Here is a 26179-nt window from a genome sequence, read left to right as displayed (position 1 = left end):
AACTTTTTATGTACCCTACATTATATAAACAGAGTTTTACCAAAAACATAAAAAAGGGGTGGTGTAAAAGAACAATATCAAGAATAAAAACATGTAAGAGAATTAAAGAAAAGCTGCACTTTTCCATTTCAATCAACAGATTTTCTTTCATTAAAAAACTGAATTGACATGTAAAACAACACATTTTACAATATACAGATTCATTAGTTTTTTAAGAAAACAAAAACACATCAAGACATGCAATACTTAGCATGTATTTTAGACTCTCAATACATTGTCATGAGATCTTTACATGTTACTGTATGCCTAATGCAGCCTGAACAGACGTTTGCTTCAATTCTGTCGTAACAATCACCATTTTCCAAAAAGCAAGGCAAACTTACCATTCAAGTGTAAAAGTAAGTTTTCACTTACTTGTAATTAGTTAGCACACTGGCTTAAAAATATAAGTAAAATCAAATAAAAGTGGATGAGAAAGAACTCATATAGTTGTTATTGGTCCCATAGCAGAAACAGAAATTCTAACTAGAAACCCTCAAAGGAATATACATCAAGCAGAAAGCTATGTCAGAATAAACATACAGCACATTTTAGCTTATGATGATTTAATGATCTTCTTGAAACAGGGACAGGTGTAAAACATGAAATAAGTTTTCCTTAAAAAGCCCATTTGACTGAAACTGGAGGCCTTGCGATCCCCCTCTAGCCAGGTTCAGTCACTTGCTTTTCACACTGGCGTTTGCAGGTAACTTCTCCACCCTCCCCTCCCAGACTCTGATGATGAAGTGCTTTCTTCTGGTTTTCTTAAAATCTCCTGTCATATTATTTCCCATTCACAACTACAACTAGCCTTTCAAAATTATTAATCTGCTAGTCTTTCTAAAACTTTACAGCCCTTTTTCACCCTTTCTCTTCTCAAGTTATTTTTCTTTGCATGATCCATCTTGCTAACATTTTTCAGCAGACTAGTGGCTGTCACAGGCTAAAATAGTGGGCTGGTGGATAAAGAACAAAAGTTACAGTAACATGGCAACTTCAATGTTCCATGTATTTTTACTCAATTCTATTTTATTCCTCAAGATGAAAACTGTCTTTATAATCTGGCAAGAAAAAGAAAATGAAAAAACTTCCTAGATATCATGGCATCACAAATAATATCTGTCCTATGGGGACAGCCTCAGGAACCTTGACGGCCATAAGAACACCAAATCCTACGTGAAAGGGCAGCACAGATCCTATGAAGCATTAGCTCCTTTGTGTTTGGGGCTGTTTGCACTTATGGAATTCCACAGAATGTGGACCTGGCTGCTCAGGAATGAAAGCATTAAGTGACAAAAATGGGAATGGGAGCAATGGAACATTCCACTGAGGGACTCGGGGAAGGCCATTGGTCCACCTGGGAGGCTATGGGAAAGGAAGATAAAAAGAAATTTAAAAGCCTCACTTTTATGAATGTGTTCAATTTTTTTAACTTAAAAAATATATGTAGTCATGCCTCAATGCAAGAAGTCTTTATGTATTCAAATTTTAAAACAAACTACCCATTTCATATCATACATGGAATTAAAACACTTGGGTACATTTTATTAAGTGTTTCTTTTTCCTACCAAGAAAAAAAAAAAAAAAGAACAAAATACGAACAACAACAACAAAAAATACATACACCCCATGTTGGGCTGAGAAAAAAAAGTCCATCATGAATTTCTCCCCCTAAGATATGATACTTTTCTCTGTATCCTAGAAAACACTGTTTTTTTTTTTTTCTTTTTAAATTTATACAACTGATTCTGCATGTTCCAACTACTCTGAGTACTCCGCCTTACAGTGCAACCCAAGACAAGTCAACTACACTAAGTATTTGGGAGGTATACCCTTCTGTACAGCTCATTTGTAAGCAATGCAAGTGCATAACCACTACTCTAATATAGTGCTCAAAAGATTAATTGAAACTTTCATAACATCTTCCCCTCTTATAACAACACAACTGAAGGTAATTGCTGGATGCATCATAATCTTTTAGTCTTGTAAAACTTGGCATCAAGTCTCTACGGAAAGATGCATGGCAAAACATGCCACTGCTGTTGCTGCTTCTAGAAACAACTGGCAAAAAATATTTAAAGCTAAAATTTATTGCTCCAGATTTAACTCGCAGAACCATACTGTTGTGTACAAACTGTTAATCTCCATAGATGCTCAGACATGATTGTCTCCTTGTGTCTAAACACACAAAATACAAGCTGCTATCTGTACAGTTTACAGTACTGAAACACATATATTTGAAAATGAAGTATAGATATGTACTTTGCAAAGATACATGATTTTACAGCAGGGGTTTACCCAAACTTATTTTTTACAGCCACTTTCAAAATAGACAACAACTTCACTAGTATAGCTAAATTACATCAAAGAAAGAATCAGTGTATTGAAAGTAAATAGACTGGCCAATTCCCCAAGCTCCCAGATTATTTTTATATGTCTTTTTTCTTTTCTTTTCCTTTTTTTTTTTTTTTTTTGGAAGAAACCCCTATACATAAAATGAAAATAATATCTGGATATTTTCTTCAGTGGTGGACTAAGCAGTTTCTTAAAACAAGACATTAGTTTGCCCTTCACTTCCAAATGCCTTGAAAATAAGATATACTACTGCTTTAAAAGAACCATCGGAATGCTTCAGCGCTGGGAACAGGTGTTCTCTATAAAAAAAGAGCAAGAAAACAAGTTAAGCTTTCTTTCTATGCCAATATAAAATTAGATTTTTCTCCTTTACACTTCAGCAATATTTTTAGTCAGCAATACACAGCATAATGACTTGTATATTTCAACATTTAATAAAAAAAAAGAAATGTTCAGTCTTGGAACATTACAAAAATTGGGATGTTGACTTTAATGCTAATTTACTGAATATAATATTTAAGACACATTAGTCTAAAAAATACAGGGAACACAGCCTAGAACATGGATAACCATCGGAATAAAGGGGGAGGTTCAAACTATTAGCCAATAGTATGACGTCCGGCCACAAAGTCTGTATCTGCTGCATAAATACGCATCCTACGTAAGGTTGATATTTAGAGAATTCAGTGAAGTAATTTTTTTTATTCCCGGGAATTCTGTTTACCACAGACAACAACAAATATTACATTGATATTAATTCTATCATTTAACAACTGCTAACGCTAAACATTCCTACAAATAATCTAATGAGAACTATACTGACAACATATGCCACTATTTTAAAGTCTGCATTTTCAACAAATTAATGTTATATGTATGAAACAAACTTATACTAGCCAATGACACTCAGTGGAGCATAACTATCCTTTTGCACCATAAAAAGAGTATAGTTTTCCAAAGGAGTATTAAGTTAGCACCAAAAGTATGAACAATCATTTTAACAAAATGCTTAAAGTTATGGTGTTGTGTTGTAGTTGTTTTTTTTTTTTTGTCAGAAAAACAGTAAAGTATTGAATTTTCCTCTCTCTATTAATATTACAGTAATTCATTATACTATACTCGTATTCTTAAAAAAAACAGAATCACATAAGAACATATTGAAGGTACGTAAGAAACAATAAGTTAAATTTTCCTATAGGGGCAAATGAAAGAGGGTTGATTTTATTCCTTAGACCAGTTCAACAATCCTGTGCAGAATACAAGATGACTGCCAAGAATAAGTAAGTATATAAATTGGTATGCTGAATGCTACCAAATTATTGGGTAAGTACAGAACACGGACACACACACATGCACGCACACACATGCACACCTCTTAAAAACACTTCTTAAGACTGTGTTAATAGCACTTAATTTCATATTTCAGAAAATACACGAAAAATTCAACTCTAAGTACTCTTTAATAATTGAGGCTTTTATTTACTTTCTCACATTTGACTTATCTGGTTGACACAGTGCTACTGTAACAATGTCATCTAAAAATAAAAGTGTATTAGTTGGTTAAGATGTCCACTGAAATTTAAATGAAAAAAAAAAAAACTTTTGAAAGCAAAGACATTTTTCACTATTTGCACTAGAATTTTTAAAAATTTGTCCTCACAGTCAACACAATAGATTTCCAAAGAAAGTATAAGAACTAATTATTTTTTTTTAAAGTAAACTGTCCTCCCAATGTGAGCCTCGAAATCATGACCCCAAGATCAGAATCTCCTGCTCTCCAAACTGAGGCAGCCCAGGCACCCAAAACTAATGATTGTAATGCAAGTTTGTATAATGTATATGCAAAAGTATTGAACTTGTGAAGTATTCTCTAAAAGATGCAAGCAAGAAAGTTTATTATTCCCATATAAGTAGTAATCATTAATATTTTACTCTTTACTCCTCATGGAATAATGTTTTCTTCTCTCCAGCTCACTATGAGTATCTGAATCCCCGTCATTTGATTTGCTTGATGAGAAAAACCCCTTTACCACTTTTGAAAACTAACTTTTGAATGATAAATATAATTGTATGTGTTCATTACATTTACTTAGTCATTATTAAAGGAAGTATATGAAGCAATAAGAAACATACTCATTCTAATATTCATGCTTTACACACACACACACACACACACTCACACACACACACAAGCAGTAAATGAAAACTTAGACGTTCATACCAGATGCTAAGCTTGCTGCCTGATGCCAACTAAGAATAAATTTTATATAAGTATGCATACTTATATAAATGTAGTCATTTTTAACAAGATAAGTTAGATCCAAACATATCCATGCAATTACAGATTCACATATGAAAAATAAACATGTGCATATATATTCATATATATTCACATTTACATGTATAGAATATGACATAGAGATGCCAATTTACTTTCAGATGCCAACTGGAAACAAGACTGTAAGTATATATACTTAGATAATCTTGTATCTTGATAAACATATATGTTTATGAAGATAAACAGAAAAATGTATGGAGTACATTTTTTAAATGAGGTGAACTCCTTATGTCTTGGATACATTTTGAAAATCCTTTTCCAACTCTTTGCTCTTCCTGTGCCCCTTTTCATTACTAAATTTTATTTGCAATATTTAGAGAAAGCAAGCTTCATAAAATTCCACCTGAGATCAAAGGTCATGGTTGTGAGGAGAAAGATAATCAGTTTTTGGTGCTTATTAGCACCAAAAATTAATTAGATAATGCAAATATGAGAAAAGCAGAGAGCTGATTTCCTTTACTAATTCAAACTGTCACAAAATAAAGCACTGTGATGTTTGCATATTATTATGCGTACATTGAGGCCAGTATGTATCTCCATATGTAAAGATATAGTCCACTGCTGCGGGGGAAGGATGAAGATAAGCAGAGAATCATCTTTTAAAAAATATTTCTCCCTTATATTAAGATTTTTGAGGTCATGAAGCCTAAAAATGATTTGCTGGGAAATCACTTAAAATGTGTGAGAAAACAGGAAATCTACTAGTGCAGTAATTAGAACAAATTATCAAGGCATTCACCACAAGCTTGAAGTGAGGTTTCTCTAAATTTTATTTCAGGGTTGAAAAAGTAACAAAACTCCTTAGTGTCCCACAGGCCACACAGGGCAGAAGAAGTATGCTCAACCTCCTGCCCAATTTTCACTGGGCTCATGAAAATTCACTGGAAATTTACTTTACACCTGGACTGAGTTCTTTTTGGTCACGATGGGGAAAGCAACATTGCTTTCATACATAAAATATTGGTTAAATTATAGGTTTTTGATAAAGTCTGCACTTATCTGGGGACCTATCTTCTCTAATTGTGTTAACTAATGAGGTCATCTTTGTTACAGGAATTTTATTTCAAATGGAATTTTATTTCAAATGGGGCTCAACACACCTGCCGGGAGGATTAAGCACCCTGACCAGCTATCTTCGGGTTATATAAATTCAACAGTCCCAGCTGGGAAATCACACTCCTGATGAGATTACAGTGACTTTCTGGATCTTGGTGATGCTTGCAGGAAATCGTTATCCTGAGTGACAGGAAAGCCAGATTCCCCAGGAAGAGAAGGGGGCAGGGAGGTAAAGAATAGAATGGAGTTGATCAGCATTGTTTAAGGCAGCCTTCACTGCTCATGCAGGTGTGAACGCTGACACACAGCAGCCTGCTGCTCCCAGGAGGCCTGTGCAGAAACCTACAGCCCTCCGTTCTCCTTCTCATAGTGCTGTAAAGCCTCGTGTTCCAGAGCATTCCTACCACGAAAGAAAGCAGGAGCCACATACGGAAGACCTTAAACTAATGAGCTTAAAGGCAGGACTTCTGTTTCCTTCCTAAATGACTAAGCCCAAGCACAGTTAATGCGTACTTTAAAAAAAAAAATGAAAACAGAAGTTATCAATATGTCTCCAGCAGAGGTATATTTAAGTTTAATTTTTGTTAAATCAGCAATGAAGAAATATTTAAACACCCTAAAATAAATTAAAAATCCCCAAAGCTGCCTCCTAAAGAATTTGAGAATTTTTCTTCTTTGGTGTCTGCAGAGCAGAGGGTATCTTCAGGCTGGGCAAGCATATACACGCTCTTGTGTAAACTTGGCGAGTCGAATAAAAATTCACCTCCTGGAAGCTGTAAAAGGGATATCTACACTTCTTTCTATAAAGTAGGTGGGATTGACTATTCATATTTAGCTACAATATGTAAAGCATGGCACTAAACAAAACTCATTTTAATAAAAATCAACATGAACTTTCAAAGGGCAAATTAAAGACAACTTAACGCCGAAATCTTCTTCAGAATGCATAAAGCTATATAAATTGAGGTAATTATTATGACATTAGAAAATTCTGTAACTAAAGTTCAATATATCTTTCCAGTATTTCTTCATATACTTTCTAATCCAAAAATCGTGGTGATTCCCTTAGGCCTTCAGAATTCCACTGTGAAACAGGATGTTTCTAATACAATGATTTCCAAGCTGCAGTCAGTACTTGGGGCCACCACTACTCTTAAGCTAATCAAAAATAATTTCTTGTTTTCCCATTTGTTATTAAAGAAATAGAAGTCATCCAATCATTTTCTGATTCTCCTGTAATGATGTGAAGTATGCTTTTCCAATCAAAACCAAAGCAATATCAAAATGTAGTTTGCCACTCTTCTGAAATAGTGTTTTCCTGTGAGGAGTCGCCTGTAAGTTTCTTAGGCTCCAACCATCTAAGACCTTGAAATTGGAGCACCTCACAGCATTTGATTAACTTCTTCATGCTAGAACTTGAAAACCTCAACAAAGCACTGAAATTTCACGATAGAGAGTACATATTACAAAAGGTAAGAGTAGGTACCATTGTTTGCCTTTAGATATTTGATTATATTTTGTTTTAGCTTCATATGAAACATTAAAACTTTGTAGTATTTTGCATAAACAACAACGAAAGATTCCTGATGATGAAAAAAATTATTTTTTCCTGATTTGATTCACAAAGAATGCTAAAACATCAAGTTATATGAAGTCTCAAAGTTTTTTACTGACAAAATTTCAAAACCTACTTGGAGAAGTGGAAAATTGTATTATGTATACAATACTGTGAATGTGAATACACACACATGCACATTAATACAAGTTTTTGGAAATTTAATAATTATAATATTGTTATAATTATGATAATAATAATTATGATCTAAAATGATACTTAGAAAATGTTAGAGATACCCCAAAATGTCTTTAGCAGAAATATTTTCTATATCATATTTATAATTAATATTTTAAAAATCATAGACCAGTAATCCACTAACTTTACTAGAATTAATAGCAAGCACAAGTATAGAATAGGTCAGTAAATTGAGAGAACAATTAATTTATGATATATGATAATCTCACAGTCTAATAACTTATTGTTATTATAATAAAAACAACTGTATATTTTAATAATACTTCAGTTAATATAATATAAATTAATATAAACACTGTCTACTTTTTAGATTGCACCTTTCTTTTCCTGTCCTTTTACAATATATATGTCATTTATATTATGTAACATATATCATATGTATGATAGATGTCACATATGTGATATATATTGCACATATGTCACATATGAAATATGTATCAGATTAATTCTTCTCATAATTCAAATTAATTTATCATATGACTGTATAAGTAGTGGTAGACTTACATTTTATTTTGGCCATTATCCAGATGTAAACTAAAAGTATCTACCAAAATTATTGATAACTGGAATATTAGATCCCTCTCTAAAAGAGAGAAAGCACCAAATAGGTAACTACATAACTTTTATGACCTAATCTTTTTTTTTTTTTTAAAGATTTTTCATTTATTTATTTGACAGAGAGAGATCACAAAGCAGGCAGAGAGGCAGGCAGAGAGAGAGGAGGAAGCAGGCTCCCTGCTGAGCAGATAGCCCGATGCGGGGCTCGATCCCAGGACCCTGAGATCATGACCCGAGCCGAAGGCAGCGGCTTAACCCACTGAGCCACCCAGGCACCCCATGACCTAATCTTTTGCAGGCATTAAATAGGATTATAAGGAGAACTCTACTTTTTTGGTTTTCAAATTGACATGCATGGGGCCAGGATTTCTCTAATTAAGGGTAGAGAACTGGCAATGGCTTTTTCATTAGTATCTATTCTCTGTAGGCCATTGCTCCTGCTACTCTTCCCACTTTGCAAATATTGAAAGCTCCTCCTTTTCCTCCCCACCGCCTCACCATGAACACCACCACCCTCACCATCACCATTGTGATGGCATGATTTTAGGCGATGATAGCATGACTTGAGAAGATAAACCTAGCCAACTTTTGTGGGTGGAAAGATGAATTTATATATTACATTGTACAGATGCTAATCAGCGTACTGGTAGAGCCAGGTAGGAAAACAGCTGTCTAAAGCAGAATGTGTGTGTCTAAAGGGTAGGAATGGGTTGGTAGGAAGGAAAGTAATAGTTTACCACCGTGATTTACATGCATCCAAAAGTGACCAAAAAAGGTGCCCACCTTTGGCCCCAGTATCTAATGCAACTACTTTATTTAGGCAAGTCTCGTGATTAATGCTAAGTAGAATTATATTTTAACTGATTTTGGTAAAAACAGTTCAAATCACAGCATTCTAACAAATAAGTAAATTTATTGTCTGATAAATGAGTTGTTTAGTGATTAAAATGTTCTTGGAAATATAAAAGTAAACTATAATAGAATGATATCAGGGTAAGCAAAAAGAGGAAAACTGGTCAACAATTCACCAATTAAAAAGGTGTTTTTGAAAAAATTATTTTATGCAGTATTTTTAACCCTATGCTAAATGTTCTTAGAGGGAGTGTGAAAGGAAATTAAAAGTAAAATTGAGATTAAAAAGCTAAAATTAGATTAATAACATCAATACTGTCAAGAATGATTAGTACAGAGTCAATTCTATTTATATGTTCCATATGTTTATATTTAATTTATGAATATATACCCAAATATATGTGGTTATGTGATAAATGAATCTTAATCTACCTACCTATCACTTATATACCTGGCAGAGACAAAAGTAAGATAATTCTTCCTCCCCTCAAAGTTACTCTACTAATCTAATGCAACAATGCCTTTAGGTGAGATCACTGCTAATCAGCTATTGAAAAACCATCAGCATTCTTTTTGTGATAAAGTTGTCAGACAATTTTGAAAATTTTGGTTAATTTTAAAGCAGACAGTGAACTGTCTTGTTTTTTTTACTGAAGAGAAGAAGAAATATTCTTGTAAAATGTGAGAAAATGGGAGGTCACAAAAAAATTAAGAGGTGAAATTTTAAAATGATCAAAGCTATGATTTGGACAGTCTCTAACATGTATTCAAATTAAATACAATAGTTACACCAAACTTCTATAAGAAATTCAAATTATAGTGCTTCTCTTTGAATTATTATAGATAGGAGAATTTGAGAACTATTCATTTTTTATATTATATAAAATGTAAAAATAACTTTAATAATTTTTTCCCCTTTAGGCTAAGTCCTTAGCATCTTGGATGTAGTCACTGGACTTCATTTGGTTTAGAATCCTCTATGACAAAATTCCAACCACTTCAATAGACCTAGCCCAGAAACCAAAGCATGTTTTATGTCCATGAATTACTTAGAGGAATTTAGAGTAAATTCCAATATTTCAGTCATTAAGATGTTATCATCAAAATAATGCACTTGGTTAAAACTGTACTTCTGAGAATAACGTAGCTTTTGCAGTATTTCTTTTAAAAAAAGTGTTTTTTAAATAATTGTAATTGAATTATAACTGCCATCCACCAAATACTCAAATTCACAATCACTCTGAGTTTTTGGTCTTTCTCATTTTTTCCCTTTTACATAATGAAATTAAAAGGTATACAATCAATAATTATTACAATTTAACTTTATCAAGTTTTTACATGTTACCTAGCTCTTTAGAAATACATTTTGGCTGATTTCCCTCATTAAGAGGATATACACTCTTAAGCATTCTACACTACCATGATATCAGCATATCTTGTGCTAAAGCAAGTTCTCAAATCTTTAGATTCAAATTTCTCCTCAGAGAATTTCCACATACTCTTTCTTTTTTATGAGCATCTTGTGCCCCATCTTTGTGCAAACATAGCCACCTTCCCAAAGTTAACTAGCAGAGTCAATTGATAAGCCGAACTTTTTTCAAGCATAGAATTTATAAGATGTAGTGATTAATCATCTTTCTTCCATTTTTTCTGGAGTCTTTTCCCTATGTGCATTCTGTATTTTCCAGGAAATTCTCTACATAACACTTAAAAATTACAGATATTTTTGTAAGAATTAGTTGTTTATAGGATGACCTCTATCTCCCTAAACACCATGGCTGAGTTGGAGCATGAGTTTTCTCACTTTGGCTTTTCTATGTTTCTAACAGAAGACCTGAGTGAATTACTCTTTAAGAGAAATGAGAAGTGGTTGGGGGTGGAAACTAGTCTCAGTGAAACTACTTTTCTTGCTGTGGTAAGTGAAAAGAAACAATGTTGAGGGGTTCTAGTGGGCCTAAGCCCAGCCAGACTCATGGCATCTTGCCAAAATTTTTGAGACTTTGTTTCTATGAATTTCTTATTTAAACCAGACTCAAGAAGATGACCTTGGGCATGATAATACTTTCTACCAGTATGCACCTTTCTCCTTTCTCTTGGGTCTGTAACACTACATTCTGCCTGCCTTTCCTCCTTTCCTCCCTCCCTCCCTTCTTTCTTATTCAGGGCAAACAAGGATTTCCACTGGTCTGCAAAATATACTTGAAATAACAAGTCATACTGTAGATTCTCAGTATGTTCAAATGCTCAAGGCAAGTATTCTTTTTTTTTTTCTTCTTTATATCTTGAAAAATTCTACTAATAGCAAATGTAATACAATGCCACATAATCACATGGGGTAACCAGGTAGAGATCATCAATGGCAACCTGTATTTCTTATTTAGGTCTGGGGAAGAACTAGGCCAAGGACGCATCAAGGAATCCCAAGGCTTTTAAGTAGATATGAGACTGTTTCCTGAGAAATTATATCATTTTAATTCAATTATGTCAGTTTACATTTGTCCATTTCTTGGGACTGAAAGTTAAGAATATAAGTACGGAACTAAGTATCCTGGAGGAAGGACTAAGATGTAGATTTAGGCATTTAGATGGGTATTGCAAAAGACAGAAATAAAGGAAAGTGTAAGTTCCTTAAATATGTGTGTGCATGGCGCGCGCGCGTGTGTGTGTAAACATAATTGTATGTATAAAGCCACAGCACTTACCACAAATCTTAAAAAATAGCAGTTCCTACCTAAAGATTTGTCAAATTGAATTGAATCTATCAAGGGCTGACTATACGCTTAGTAACGTACCATGTATTCATGAATATACAGCACAGGTAGAGGCCTGCCTAGAAGTAAAGACACACTATTTATAGAAATACATTTAAATTTTACTCTTTATCTTGTTAACATTGTTCCATTTACAAATGTAATTTCTTTCCTCACTACAGTCTCATTCAATAGTGTTGTTGCTGTCACTAAACTAGTGTTTTTCAAACTTTTTTACTGCAACCAACACTCAGAAATACATTTTACATAGCAGCCTAGTACATGCATACACATACATTTATGTATACATACAAACTGAAACAGAAGTTTAACAATATGTACTCTTAGTATATGTGCTGCACTCATATATTTTATGTTCCACTCTCTTCTATTCTAGTTTCTGAAAATCCTCGTGGTGAACCAACACATGGACCACTAATGTTCTGTCACCTGCAGTTTGAAAAACACAGCTCCATGCCACACAAATAGCATACTCATGTGAAGAGAATCACATGAGGAAAATCCAAAACCACTCCATTTCACAATGAATTTAACTCTATAGAGCAGCCTTATATTGAAAGATCCAATCTGTATTTCCTTTGGGACAGAAAAGGCCAGTGTTCTCTATTTTGTTTTTCATGGATGAAAATTAGAGCACACAAAGTATTTAATGTTTACTAGAGGATTCCACACCTTCTCACTTCTCATCGATCTACATACAACTGAGAATTTTAGCTCTTTCCTTATTCTTAACTCCATTAAAACCATCGCTGGTCTCATTTAACCTACACACAAATACACTTTCCCTAGACAAGTCTTTCCCCAGCACAGTTACATTCCTGTCACTGATTCACCAACACCCGTAATCATCATTTCCACACAATTAAATTTAAATAGTCTGTCTTTCCTTTAAAATGTATTTTATCTCTTTCCACTCTGAAAGGTTTTGGAGAAAATATATCTTCTCTGGAATTTACCAGATTTGCTGAAATACACAGAAATGGCCATGAGTCTTCGCGATCTATAAACATATGCCCCCTTCCCCTCTGATCCTCCTAGATCTCTATCCTTTTGATTCTATCAATCATCCAGGACTTCCCCCCCCCCCCCCGCAAGTCTTTGGGCAAGAAACAACACTTTCAGTAGAGTTTTCCCCAGTTTGCCACTTTTTTCAAGAATGTCCTCTAAACTATGAATTTAGATGCAGAGGAGATCCAAACGGGATCCCATTTTCCACCCATTTTGGAAGCATTCTCTTTTAGTTACACTTTGGAATTATTCTACCAAATGTTTCAAAGACATAAGTAAAAATAATAACATCAGCTATAACACAATCTGTTTTCCCTGTCTCTGATTCAGCTGCCACTCCACTGAACTTGAGCTTTAGCTCTGACTCCCAAACCAAATATATTAAGTGAAGTCATAAAAATATTATCTTCCCTCTTTTTATAGTTTCCACTCTCTGCAAAACTTCTATAACTGCTGAAGGAAAGCAGACATCCATATCCTGTCTTGACAAAGTTCTTTCTAGATACTGCATTGTGTCCTGACTTGAATATTTCTTTCTCCTGGATTTTTAGTGCTTTCTGGATTAGTATTCCACATTTTTTAGGGCTTATCACTGTTTTCTCCCAAAAAACCATTAGCCTTTTCTATTATTGCTCACCAACTTTCTTCATTTCATAAATACCTTCTCCTTATTAAAAAAAAGAAAGCACTGCATAGTTACTTTACTTTTTATCCCAAAATGTGTATCTACCTATTTTATCTCCTATACACTTATCTTCCAAAATAAAAGTAACTCTAACACTTTCTAATATTTATTAAATGTTTTTCAACTAGAATTCATATGCATTTAACCATTTCTTTCTTACAATGATTTTCTTAAATTAATTCCCTTTTAGACTAACTCCTCTTGTCTATCCAAATAAAGAAAATAGTAGCCAAAGGAAGGTGCTGTGTTAAAGTCAACCAATCTCTCGCTCTCTCTCTCTCTGTGTCTCTGTCTCAGGTGTTACAGAAATTAATGGCAATGGGGTGCCTTTGGTGAGGAAGGAGGAAGAGCACTAATTTATTTAAGGCTCACCAAACTGACTGACTTGACCAGGCAATTTGTGCACTTTTCCTGGTATTTGACAGTGCAAGTACAAGAACAAGGAAAACTTGTTTATCAGGTTTATCTCTTTCCAAGTGAACTCAAGCCAGATATTTGGTGAACTTGATGATTAAAGCAAAAATTCAGAAAACACAAACCACAATGTAGTCTGCCTGCGCTTTAATTTCTGAAAACTATAAGAAGCCTGTGGTCGATGGGATTATCTGTAAACATAATTGTCTTATTCTCTACTTTTCGTGGAGGACTTTAACATAGGAATGAGAAATTGCATAGTGTCTTTCATTATACAAAGTACACTAACTGACATACAGTATCAGAAAGTTGTAAGCTAATGAATACTATTATCCCCATTCTATAGTTGGGGAAACAAAGTTCAGAGAAGTTATGCTGATGTACCTCATTTCAACCATAAGTTACCTGATACTACTAGCTCTTCTCATACCCCATCATCAAAATGTGTTCATACGGCCCAAATATAATTTTTAATTATAAAAGAAATAAAAAGCCAAGAAACTAGTAGTATACTTCCCTAATATAATTTCTATCTGGTTTTATACAGCCAAAGAACTACATCTTCAGTATACTTTTTTGAAAAAGTAATTTTTGCTTTGCCGTTTGCTTTTGAGTAAGAAATGTAATGTGAAATCAATGCTTTAAATATTAAGAAAAAGAAAAACAGGACAAATTTAACAGGCTCACTCTCATACCTGGTTTTGGATTCTTATGCTGTTAAAATAAATTAAGAGAAAGCCCCAAAGATTCACAGAGGGAAAAAAAAAAAATATTTCTCATAATGTTTTAGAGTAGAAGTTAACAAGCCTGCTGGGATCCTTTTAGCCCCTGCAGAGCTAAGTCTTCAACATTATTAAATGGCTGTCGCATCTGAAGTATGGTGCAACATAACTCAATAAACAACGGAAAACATACGATGCTGAATGGAGGAAGGCTTTCCTATTACAGTGCAGAATAATTCACTATCAGGACAGGTGTTTGTATGTGATGGAACAAGATATGACTGAAGGATAAACCACCCCTGTGCCCCTCCCCCAAGTATTCTGAAACTCTTAAGGATAATAGCATAATGCCAGATGAAAAACTATGTTAAGAATGAGCAGAAACACTGCAGCACAAGGAACAAAATTAACGCCTATGCAGAATCGTCAAATTTTACACTGATTACTATAATAAAAAATCCTTGAAAACAAATTTTTGTAAAAAATGGTATTTTCTAGAGTGTTCTACGGATCCTACACTACATTTTAATTGGTGACTGAAATCATACATAAAAACAAAAAAATTTTATCATTTTGGGTTCTTTTTTGTTTTTTAAAGCTTAACTTTAAAATAAAGGAAAACTAAGAGAGATGTAGTCCTTTATCCAACTTACATATTTACATTGGCCTTCCCTTCAACAAATGTTGAATTTAACCTATTCATTTGATTAGATATTTTTATGCAATGAATACATTAGATTAACATTTTGTATAATGTGAGGAAAAATACATGTAAAAAAAATGGAAGCATATCCACTCTTGTGAAACTTATTGGATAGTGGGGGGCATTTTGTTACACTTTTTCAAAGCAAAATTAAAGGTGAGTTGTTTTCTGGTAAAAATGAACTATGTATTCAGATAATCTAACCAGCTGAGTTCAAACAGTTCTAAGCACCAACTACTTCAAAAGAACTTTTAAAAACACATTTCTACAGACTCAAATAATTTCATGTTTTACTCGTGTATCCAGAAAGAATATTCCACAAGGTTGTCAGGATCACCTTCCCCATAGATCTTCAGTCTCCAACCTGGCAAACTAGAGCCAATGTGGATAAAATGCCCACCCTTCTTCCACTACTCCTTTCCAGTTTTAGTCCTATAGACTAGTATATTAATTTGTTTTGTATCTGCCAACCTATAAGTCAAAACTCCTAACTGTTCACCCAGGGAAATGAGGGATTTACCAAAATAGGTAGCAATTCTTCAGTCATCAGTTCAGCAAAAAGTCTAAAAATCAAGTAACTCTTGAGTTCCTAATCACTAGATACCCTTTTCATTCTTATTTAATAGGTATAATATTTTTAACTGATTAGTCTAAAAGTTGTTATTGTTGATTTGTTCTGATTGGCTTTCTGATTGCTTATTTATTTGTATTTTGTTTGATGACAGTTGAATTTCACACATTCTTAGAAGATAACTTACATATGGATTTTAATTACCTTTATTTTACTATTCCTAATTGGCATACGAAAGATTGCTTAGAATTTATATGATATTTGCATGGGTGGGGTATTATTTTCATTTAGGAATTATTAAAAAGGCATGGTTCTTTAAAAAAAAAAAACTTTGACTACCTTGTATTAAATGTAGTGATAGAAGGAAAATCTCACTGAACTTGTATTACAGTTTGATGACTTGACTACAAATCTACTTGTCTTTAGTTAAAGCTAAACTTTTCTGAACCTTTTTCTTATCATTTATGAAACTCAGGATCTTTTTTCCTATATGAGTTCTGTATTACACTCTAGTGTTAATATACTATCATTTGTTTGAATTGATTGACAACTTTCCTCTTTCCCTTTGATAGTTACATACTTGCATTTTGATAATAAAACAAAAATTCATATTTTTATACTAGTATGTTTTTGGTTTTTGAAACTAAAAACAGAACTCATTTTTAAATTGTGATATAAAATGACAAACTGATGAATGTTTCAATTTAAGATATGAAACATGTGTTTACCTATACATTTTTTTAAAGTCACCAAACTTCAAAAACTTATAACATGTTCAATTATTGGCTGTTTTCATTATTTAACTATACATATTCTGAGTTTGAAGAACACACAAATTTTACATATGGTCTATAAATAAATTTCTTTAGGAAGCAGGTACCATCTTCCTTGTAGACAATGTTGTGTCCAGAATTTTATGACTGCTTTTTGTGTGGTGGAACTTAATGGCATATATAAAGAAATGTGTCCTCTTCCCCTAAAATACTCCTTAAAAAATCAAGTTATCAGGGTGCCTGGACGGCTCAGTCGTTAAGCATCTGTCTTCAGCTCAGGTCATGATCCCAGGGTACTGGGATGGAGCCCTGCATCAGGCTTCCCACTCAGGGGGAAGTCTGCTTCTCCCTCTACCACTCCCTCTGCTTGGGTTCCCTCTCTCACTGTGTGTCTCTCTCTGTCAAATAATAAATAAAATCTTAATAAAATAAAATAAAATAAAATAAAAATCAAGTTACCAAGTTTGGGACAATATTTGGGTGTTTTCCACCAAACCCCTTAGTAGCTCAACCTAACTTGTTGGCCTGAATATTCAGTAGATATATGTTTTAATGAGAGAAAGATTTTAAAAGAAAAGAGATTGAAATTGTCCCTTTTTCTTGAAGTTCCATTTTCTCTTCACTATAGTCTCTTTACTATAATGATTTCAAGTCCCTCCTCTAACTTGTGGTGGCAGCCATGTAACTTACAGCTGAGAGCCAAGGGTGGGGGCAGGGAAATCTCCTGAGGTGTTGCTTACTAATGTAATTCCATAAATCAGCTAATGGGAGAGGAACCAGATCTGTGTGGTCTCTAATGCTGTCCCACAGAGATCAATCATGTCACCTGAACAATGTTCAGGCACTAAGAGGCTGCGGTTGCCCATGGGACAATCCTATCCCTTGAGCCATATCGAGTTGGATATTTTAAAAAGTTAGATCTTCATATCAGAAATGTAACTGCTACAAATATGAAAACTGAAGGATTGGTTACTTTTGCATGAGACAAAGTGCTATTATGTAACTTATTATCATAATGCATAATCACATGTTTATTAAAATCTCTCAATTTGGTATTGATCATTTAGGATGCAAGTTTTTAAGATAAGTTTTGTTGCAGAAGGGGCATATGGTATTTGTAATAGCTGCTTTGAATAATTAATGATAGTTTTTAAATGTAATAATTGACTAAATGAACAGTGTTCTATGCAAATATACAGTGCACAGTATCACAGAAAAACTGAATTTGTTATATGTGTATTATTATCTTATGGAATATTATCAAGGATGTGATTTTATAAACATATTTCCAAGGCAGTAAGATGTTCTTAACATGAGACTAAGCAGGAAAATGTGAAAATAAGTAAGGCTGTTTTAAAAGGAATGCCAGAGGGGGGACTTCAAAAAAATGTGGGCAAGACTCCCAACACTTCCATGTTCCATGTGTTTCAGTTTACTCACCCTGAAAATCTGATTAAGCCTCCAGCCTTTGGGATGAGAATAAGTCAAAGGAAAGAAGGACGCATGAGGTTTGAAATGATAAATCAGAATATAACTAATGATTATGATGCAACTATTAATTGGTGTCCATAATTTAAAGCCAACAAATACAAGTTACTGAACTTAAACCTGAGGTCCACAGGTGATATCCATAATGAATCCCCAAATCACTGTCCTCATCTAGGGAGTCTAACCAATCTCTAAAACATCTCCACAGATGACGATAACTTACAGGAACCAAATTAGAGAGGGAAGCAGGTCAGCAGGGGACTTTTCACCAACCAGCAAACACTGTTCCAGCTTTGGTTCAGTCATGTAAACCCTGTCACTCTGACATGCATCCAGCTGCTTCCCTACAGCCATAACTGTGTGGTTACACGTATGCTTATGTCTGCCATTGCCTTTTTAAAATAACCTAGAGAGAATCTTAGCCAATTAAAAAAATGAAATAAAACACCCCCCCCCCACCAAACTTTTTCTTTCTACCAAATAACACTCTGCTAACGATCTTAGCCTTGAACCATGACCCCATTCTCTGGTAGGAAGGAGTATGTAGTTAGGAAAACATCTTCAGAGAGCTCTACAAAGACAGGGATGTGTTTCCTTTCTCACCCACACCCCATTTTCTGAAGATCAACAGAACTGTTGTGCACTTGGATTAAAAAAGAAGAAGGAGAAGAAGAGGAGGAGGAAGGAGAAGGAGGAGGAAGAAAACATAATACTATGGGATCAAAATGTCTAAGGAATTTAAGCATCACAACCAGTTTGTGGGAAAACTATCCAAAGGCAGAAAAAAAAAGGGAATTTATGAAGTTTGTCTAGACTGATACATCAGCATAGAAACTTGTGCAGAAAACCTATTGGTACCCACACTAAGCTCCTGCAAAGAAGTTATTTACTAAATAAATCAGAATTATTCAGTGGTCTTACCCACTACATACTCTAAATTAGGACAAGGCAGTGCCATAGGTGTAGCTGAAGATGTGGCCTACTAGCAACATGAAATCTGTAATTCTAGACAGTATACAATTCAAGTGGAAAAATAAAAACCATCTAGTCCTTATCAACTGGGCATTAACAAGAAATTTAGTATGAACTGAATTTTAACTTCCATGGGCCTTAGAGACCTAGAGGTAAGTTACAACAAACTAGTCCAGAAAATGGAATTTAAAAATTAAAAACGAATTTTTGCCACCAACAAAATACAGGGACCTGCATTTTTATAATTGTTATTATCTTTGTTTAAGCAGTGTTGCCAAAGGAAGTGTAATAAACCACCCTGGAGTAAAGTCAAACTTTTGACAAAGAGATGGGTTTTCTTATAAAGAGGAATACATGTAACATTTTGATGGAACTGATCACAATCAATAACGATATCAATATAATACTTTTTTTTTAATCTCAAAATGTTATTTGCCTTGCATATTAATAAAACTTGAAAAAAACTATACCTTATTTGTGTTCTAGCCTCCAACAAAATTCTTTAACTTTCCTTTTTAAAAAATCCTTTTAAAGACCAGTCCTTCATGGAAAAAACTCCTTTAAGCAGTGCTCACAATTTTTAAAAAGAATGTGCAATTGCCCCTCTGATGATAACTTGTGAGAGACAATCTCACTCTGTAATCTAGACCATAGAATATTCCCAAATGCTAAATCTACCACCTATATTCTCAAGTATATATGAACATCCTGCCACCTACTCTGTAAACGATATCAAGGGGCTAAATATGATTATTTGTTCATACATCTTGGTAAACATGCCACTAAAATCATTTCGTTTACCTATGATTGTACATTTTTTCCCTTTTTGTTTTGATCATGTTACCATATGAAATTCCCACCAAACACATCACTCTTTGTATTTAACATAATTAAAAGCCTAATTTAACAATTACTTTAGTGACAGTCGGTACATTGTCTAATTTAAGGACATATGGAAAAAAAAACCCAAAAACTATTGTTGACTACCTAGCGTATCAATCAAAACTGTGCTTCATTTATAGAACAGTTTTGTGACCACAAAATGGTTACTTTGTCAAATGCAGAGCGCAGAGGAAATATTCTTTGGTAACCAAATTTTAGTAATCATTTGTTTGTGAGATTATGTAAAACAATTCTTAAATAAAATTACCATCACCTGTCTGAAATGAACTCATTCTATCACTTGATTTTAAGACACACCCCCTCAAAAATTGCAGGTGGTGTTCAGCTTTCCATATTATTTCTCCTTTCTCAAAAAATACCAGATATGCAGAAAATGGGAAACAGAAACATTTTTATCATGGTGAAGAGAAAAACTTCTGGAAGGGCTAGAACACCCTTTTAAATCCATGTTATTTCAGCTTCCAAGATTCCTCTGTGTGTGTGTCTTAATGCAAACACAGGCTTGTGTGCCACAAATGGTGTCCTCACTGTTATAACTGGGCCACTAATATCTCTCTTAGCCAATAAAAGTATATAAAATGTGGTATGTCCAATCCTTTGGGCAGAGATGCTTTTAAAACTAATACTAACAGGGAGGGGGCATATTAAACCACCAAGGGGCATTTTTGAGCATACTGAATGTGAAACTTCTGATTTTTTTAAACCAATTACATTAGTTTACCACCGCAGATAAAAAAAAAAAAAAAAAAGGAGGGGGGGTACCCCCCCCCCCCATCTGGAGGCCAGTTCCACGCGAAGTGCAGCTGGGGAGGGTGGTGAAGAGGCCGTGCCCTCACAACCACCTGCAACTGTATCTTACAGCCTGAATGAAGCTTCAGGAAAGGGGTACTGCATCTTCAAGCCAGACAAGAAGCCCTGAAGGGGAGAAGAGAGGGGAGTGAGGAGGGAGGGGGGGAGACTGGGAAACAAGAAATCATCTCCTCTGACCTCTAGCGAAGTGCCAGGTTTTTTCTTTAGCTCTTCACATTTTCTAAATTTGCAGATCTGGTGTCCCGTTTTGCGGTTCCTGCAACTGCTGCAGACGCCACAGTTGATGAGCCTCTTGCAGGGCACGCAGACCCCACACCTTTTCCTCTTCTTCTTGGCCGGGTTGGCTCCGCTAGCTCCCCCTGAGGAGGACGAGGAGGAGGAGGAATGATTCTGCGGGCAGTCTGCCAGATTGGCAATTTGAAACGCACTGTCTGTGACGGCTGCTGAGGCTGCTGCGGGGGAGTGAAGGGCTGTCATGACGATGACCCCTGGAGGTAATGAGATGCCCCCTAAAGCCGGGATAGCGGAAAAAGTCCCCACGCGCTCGGGGAGATTCATTATCTCTGCTTCAGCAGCGCCGCATTTGAGCTTGTTCATGCATTCCCCCGCCAAAGGTCTGCAGTGTTCAGGGGATAAGGTGGAGAGGAAATTAGTATTTGCCATTTGCAACGACGGCTCTGGCGGGCAGCCAGCTTTCCCCAGCCTCTGGGAGTCGTTTCGGTGGTGCATGCTGGTCCTGCTGCCGCCGCCGCCGCCGCCGCCGCCGCCGCCGCCGCCGCCGCCGCCGCCGCCGCCGCCGCCGCCGCCGCCGGCGGGGAGGATTGCCGAAGAGGAGGCGGAGGAGGAGGCGGCGGCGGAGGAGGATTTCCTGCCGCCCCCGCCGCCCCCGCCACCGCCCCCGCCGCCCCCGCCGCCGCTGCCGCCCCCGCCGCCGCCCCCGCCCCCGCCGCTGCCCCAGAGCATGGCGGTGGCGGCGGCGGCGGTGGCCGCGTTGTCGCAGTTCCAGGGGGACATGCCGATGCGCGCGGCGGCCGCGGCGGCGGCGGCGCTGCTGGGGAAGATGGGGGTGGTGATGCGCGCGATCTTGGCCGCCTGCGGGAAGGCGCCCCCGTTGGTCTTGTAGAAGGAGGTGGCAAAGGAGCGGTAGCGCTCCATCTCCGAGTTGTAATCCACAAGGCTGTTCAGGGCCCCCTCGGGCAGGTGGCTTTCCTTGGGCAAGCCCGGGGCCTCCGGGCTCGGCCCGGGCTCCACGCAGACATTGGTGTTCATGGTGCAGGGGGGAAAGAAGGGGTGCAGGGTGGAAGTGGGGACCGCCTGGTCCGACACCTGGGTGGGAAAGGGGGGAAGGTGGGGGGGAGGGAAGGGGGTGATGGTGGTGTTGGGGTGGGGGCCGAGGCGGGAGGGGAAAGTAGGTCCGGGTGGGGAAAGCAAGGTGAGGACTGCTTTATTCCTCTCTGGGGCGCATTTCCACAGACGGTGAATTCCCAGGCAGCGTCTTCCTTAGCATTATCCTCCAACTGTTACAACTAAAATAAAGAAAGTCATTCCAACGAGCTGCACGAGGAAAAAGATTAAAATAAATAAACAGCCTCCCTCACTACCCCACCGCAGACACAGAGAACTCCCACATTCTTCGTCAGGTCGTTTGCATGACAATCATCAAGACGTGACCCCCCCCCCCGCCATTCCCCCCACCCCCCACACACGCTCCCAACCCACTCCCTCCCTCCCCACAGCACACCACAGCTCCTCCTCCCTATTCTCATAACCCTCCAGAGAAAATGTATTAATAGCCAGGATACCCAGGGAAAGAGGAAAGACGGGGGTGACAAATGCCGAGGGAAAAGGGCAATTGGAGTGCTAAAGACATGCAAATCAGGGGTGGGAGGGCGATACTACCTATAAGCAGAGGGCATTTAAACATTATGAAATGTGTGAACAAGTGCTGCCTGGGCATGCAAATGCTGTAAAGTAGAAAACAGCAATGGCCCTATGAGGAAAATGAACAGGAAATTAGCAAATGAAGTACTGAGAAAGTCTACAATACATCCGAGTATAAACTGTAAGCAAACACAATACAACTGAGAGCTAAGAGACTGCCCACATACAATCTGAACTAAAGAGGCAGGGAAAAAAGAACTACCAGCTGCCACAGTGTCCTTCTGTGTCTGCGGTCATTAGTTTGAATCCCAGCACAGCTGGCTCTGTTAGGGTCTTAATTCAATGGACCAAGGACAGGTCTCAATTGTACAAGCCATTTGGTGGTGGGGCTCGGTGGGGGTAAGAGGGTGGTGTTCTACTTGTTTAAAAGAAATAAAGAAAGGAAAGAAAGATGGACCAGATACAAATTTTTAAAAATAATACAAACAATGTCACCCGTTTTAAACCAAGCGCCTGCAGCCTCTTTAAGAATATTCCCAATAATTCCTAATGGAGACTCCTGTCTCTTCCCAAGACAAGAGGAAAGCATGGGACTTTTTTTTTTTTTTTTTTTTTTTTTTTTAAGGATCTCTCATAGTCACTGGTTTTTACATTGAGTAAAAAGGTGGTGGGTTGGGGAGGAAGGGAGATCCCTTAAGGTGTTGTTTACTTGAAGAAATAACCATAAAAAAGATTTTCTTTCTTTTGCTCTTTTTAAGAGGAAAGTTTAATGTTAACTGGGTATTTGCATTCATACCTTTGCTTACAGGCCATTATTATGCTTTAGGAAGAGGTATTTTAGTTGTTTATCACAGAGGAAGAGGTACATCTCAGCCTTTTAAGAAGTAACGCAAAGACATAAAGTGTATATTAACCTAAAAAAACCAGTTTCTTTGTTTCCAGATTTTTTTGGGGGGGCAGAGTATCTTTCTGTGACATCTTTTGAAGCCCACATGTTGGTCTGGAATGTGGAGTTCAGGGAATTCTAAATGGGGGCCCAGTAGTCTCAGTCTCAAATATTCAGTTCGAAATGGATATCAATTATAGTAATTATGCTTATAATTAGATTAATGAACCATTTATGCCCAAACTCCAAGTGCAAAAACTTCAAGACCTGCTGATGAGGTGCCCTAAAAAGAGGGGTTTATGTAAACAAATCCCTATTAGGCAAAGTAAATCAAGATAAGGAACCTCACCCCAGGCTGGATTAGAAGCTAGCAGGCATCTTTCAATCACAGCAAGTCCCTAATCACTCAGGAACCACCTCTGTGGTTTCGCATTAGGGAAAACTGCTCCCTTCAGAGGTCTGATGGCAATACAAAGGGTGCCCCCAAAATGCTCCTGGCTAAATATTCTTGATGCTTGGAAGGGGGTAGGGGAAGACACAGCAAGAATATGCATATAGCTTCAGTTTCTGCGAATCACATTGTAACTGAAAGACCATAATAACTGCTACTCAGTAAAAACTAGTTATGCCAACCATGCATTAGCTATCACATTGAGTGGAGAGAAAAAAATTCAGTATTTTAGTCTTCTGACCTTGTTCCATATAAAGAAATAATTTAATGTCCCCTTTCCAGAGTATTAGAGTGCTGTTTGCAAACAGAAGCTTTCCTTGCTTTTCTTATTGCCATAACCTCCCCCTTCCTCCCTCAAGGTTTAATGCCACCAGAAACTGTAGAAAATGATTGTGCCCAGTATCCAGGTCATTATTGTTTAATCAATGCATCTCTGGAGCATGAAAAAGGTACCTAAGCCACAGCTATTGTTTGGATTTTCTTTAAAAAACAAAATAAAACACACACAAATAACTATAGTCCTATTCCAAAGCTAAATTAGACAATCATACTTCATGATCCTGTTTTGCCTTTAAACAATGTGACTGTACATGCCTAATATTGTATGTCTGGTCTACCAGAGACATAGAGATCAAAGGTCATATTTAACATTCAGGAGGAGGGGCGGGTGCAGATTAATTAATAAATTAATACAGCGACGCCTTTTATTGCTGGAGTCCAGCATTAATAATCTACTTTTACAATCCCAACGGACAGCAAACATTTAAGAGAAAAAAAGCCAGAGAAAGAGAAAGAACAATCACTTACCAGTCTCTTTTTATTTGGGGAGCCTTAGAATTTGCAGACGCTGCTAGTCTGCCTTTAATTAGTTGCACATCACCCCCTAACACAAAGAAACACAAATCCAGATGTGTCTTGGCAGCTCCCAATTACAACTTTAATACTTGTAAACAAACTGTTGGGGGGGGGATAAATAAATATGCGGATCAAAAAAAAAATACCTGTAAATGGCTTTTTTTTTCTTGTTGCAGAGAGAAGGAGGAGGAGATGGTGTTAGTGGTGGGGGTGGAAGGAGGAGGAGGTGGGGGGAGAGGAAAGAGCCGAGTGTGAGTGTATGTGTGAGAGCGCGGGGCTGTTCTCGGTGGTCTCTCCTCTCCCAGCGCGTTGCTCTCCGTCCGTCTCCAGTCGCTGTGTGCGAGGGAGGGAGGGAGCCGGGGAGTCTCTCTCTCTCTCTCTCCCCTCTCTCTCTCTCTCACCCTCCCCCCCTTCCCTCTCTGTTTGTGTGTGTGTGTGCGTGTGTGTGGTTGCTGGGGGAGGGGAGCGCGAGAGAAAGGCGAGGGAGGAGGTGTGGAGGCTGGGGGCGGGGGCGGGGGCGGGGGGGTGATTGGCGCCGAGGTGAGGAGGACGCAGGGACGTGGACACCTACTGATGATTGGCTGCAAATTACACGGGGAACAAGAGGCGCACGCGGGCCAGCGCTCCCCTTCACAAATCCTCTCCTCGGCGGAGGAGCCACGTTTCCCTGCTTGCCTGCGGTTCGCCCTCCCTCCCGGCGCCCGGCTCTCCTGCTCAGCCGCCCAGCACAGAGGGCCGTTGATTATTTTCTTTTGCTCTCAGAGATAATTGTTTGGAAGGGATGGAGAGAGGGCGTTTCCGCCACTCTCTCTCTGCGTGTGTGTGTGTGTGTGTGTGTGCGCGTGTGCGGGTGTGTGTGTGTAAATAAACTTGTCTGGGTTTTCTGGCTGGGTTGAGAAAAGGAGTACAAGAAACAGAAAAGGTCGCGTTTGTTTGAAGAATGCTCTTAGTTCGCACCCTACCGCATGGCTTTTGAATAATTTTCCTGGTGTACCCAGTGAGACTTAAAAAAAAAAATCATATCACTTATGTCTTTAAAGTAAGGAAAAACGGATTAGTGTTCTGGTTGTGGTTGTCCGGATCTTTTAAATATTTTTATGCCAGAATGTTAAAAAAAAAAAAAAAAAAAAAAGGATGTGATGCTTGACCGATCTCAAAATCAATCTCAATCCCTCTCTCCCTCACTTCTCCCCTCCCTCTCTCCTCTTCATTTCTCCTCTCCTCCTCCTCTCCTCCCTCTCATCCTCTTCATTTCTCCTCTCTCTCTCTCTCTCT

General features: G+C 37.3%; 1 protein-coding gene across 3 annotated transcripts; it reads right to left on the bottom strand.

Annotated features, from left to right (window-relative positions):
• Positions 1 to 1663: 1663 nt before the first annotated feature.
• On the bottom strand, positions 1664 to 25585 carry CXXC4 (CXXC finger protein 4). 3 transcript variants are annotated; one of them, XM_032860596.1, is made up of 5 exons: positions 25476 to 25585; positions 25051 to 25070; positions 24857 to 24932; positions 21009 to 22357; positions 1664 to 2693 (listed from the first exon to the last, which is right to left on the bottom strand). In XM_032860596.1, the coding sequence occupies exons 4-5, from the start codon at positions 22098 to 22100 to the stop codon at positions 2649 to 2651; spliced, it is 1137 nt and encodes a 378-aa protein (XP_032716487.1). In that variant the 5' UTR covers positions 22101 to 22357; positions 24857 to 24932; positions 25051 to 25070; positions 25476 to 25585; the 3' UTR covers positions 1664 to 2648. The 3 variants fall into 3 exon arrangements, with proteins under 3 accessions (XP_032716487.1, XP_032716477.1, XP_032716497.1); XM_032860586.1 differs by lacking the exon at positions 25476 to 25585 and having other exon boundaries at positions 25051 to 25283; XM_032860606.1 differs by lacking the exons at positions 24857 to 24932; positions 25476 to 25585 and having other exon boundaries at positions 25051 to 25283.
• Between the last annotated feature and the right edge of the window lie 594 nt (positions 25586 to 26179).

Source organism: Lontra canadensis, unplaced genomic scaffold (assembly GCF_010015895.1).
Source record: "Lontra canadensis isolate GAN:19392208 unplaced genomic scaffold, GSC_riverotter_1.0 scaffold1, whole genome shotgun sequence".
NCBI classification, from domain to species: Eukaryota; Metazoa; Chordata; class Mammalia; order Carnivora; family Mustelidae; genus Lontra; species Lontra canadensis.
The sequence above is the reverse complement of the archived record's forward strand: the minus strand, read 5'-3'. Positions and strand labels throughout refer to the sequence as shown.

Excerpts from the sequence above, each read along its gene's own strand:
- CXXC4 (XM_032860596.1), bottom strand. The coding sequence starts at position 22,100 with ATGAACACCAATGTCTGCGTGGAGCCCGGGCCGAGCCCGGAGGCCCCG. Across the intron at positions 2,694-21,008 it reads AACCTGGCACTTCGCTAGAG|AGAACACCTGTTCCCAGCGC; the intron begins GTCAGAGGAGAT and ends CTTTTTTTATAG.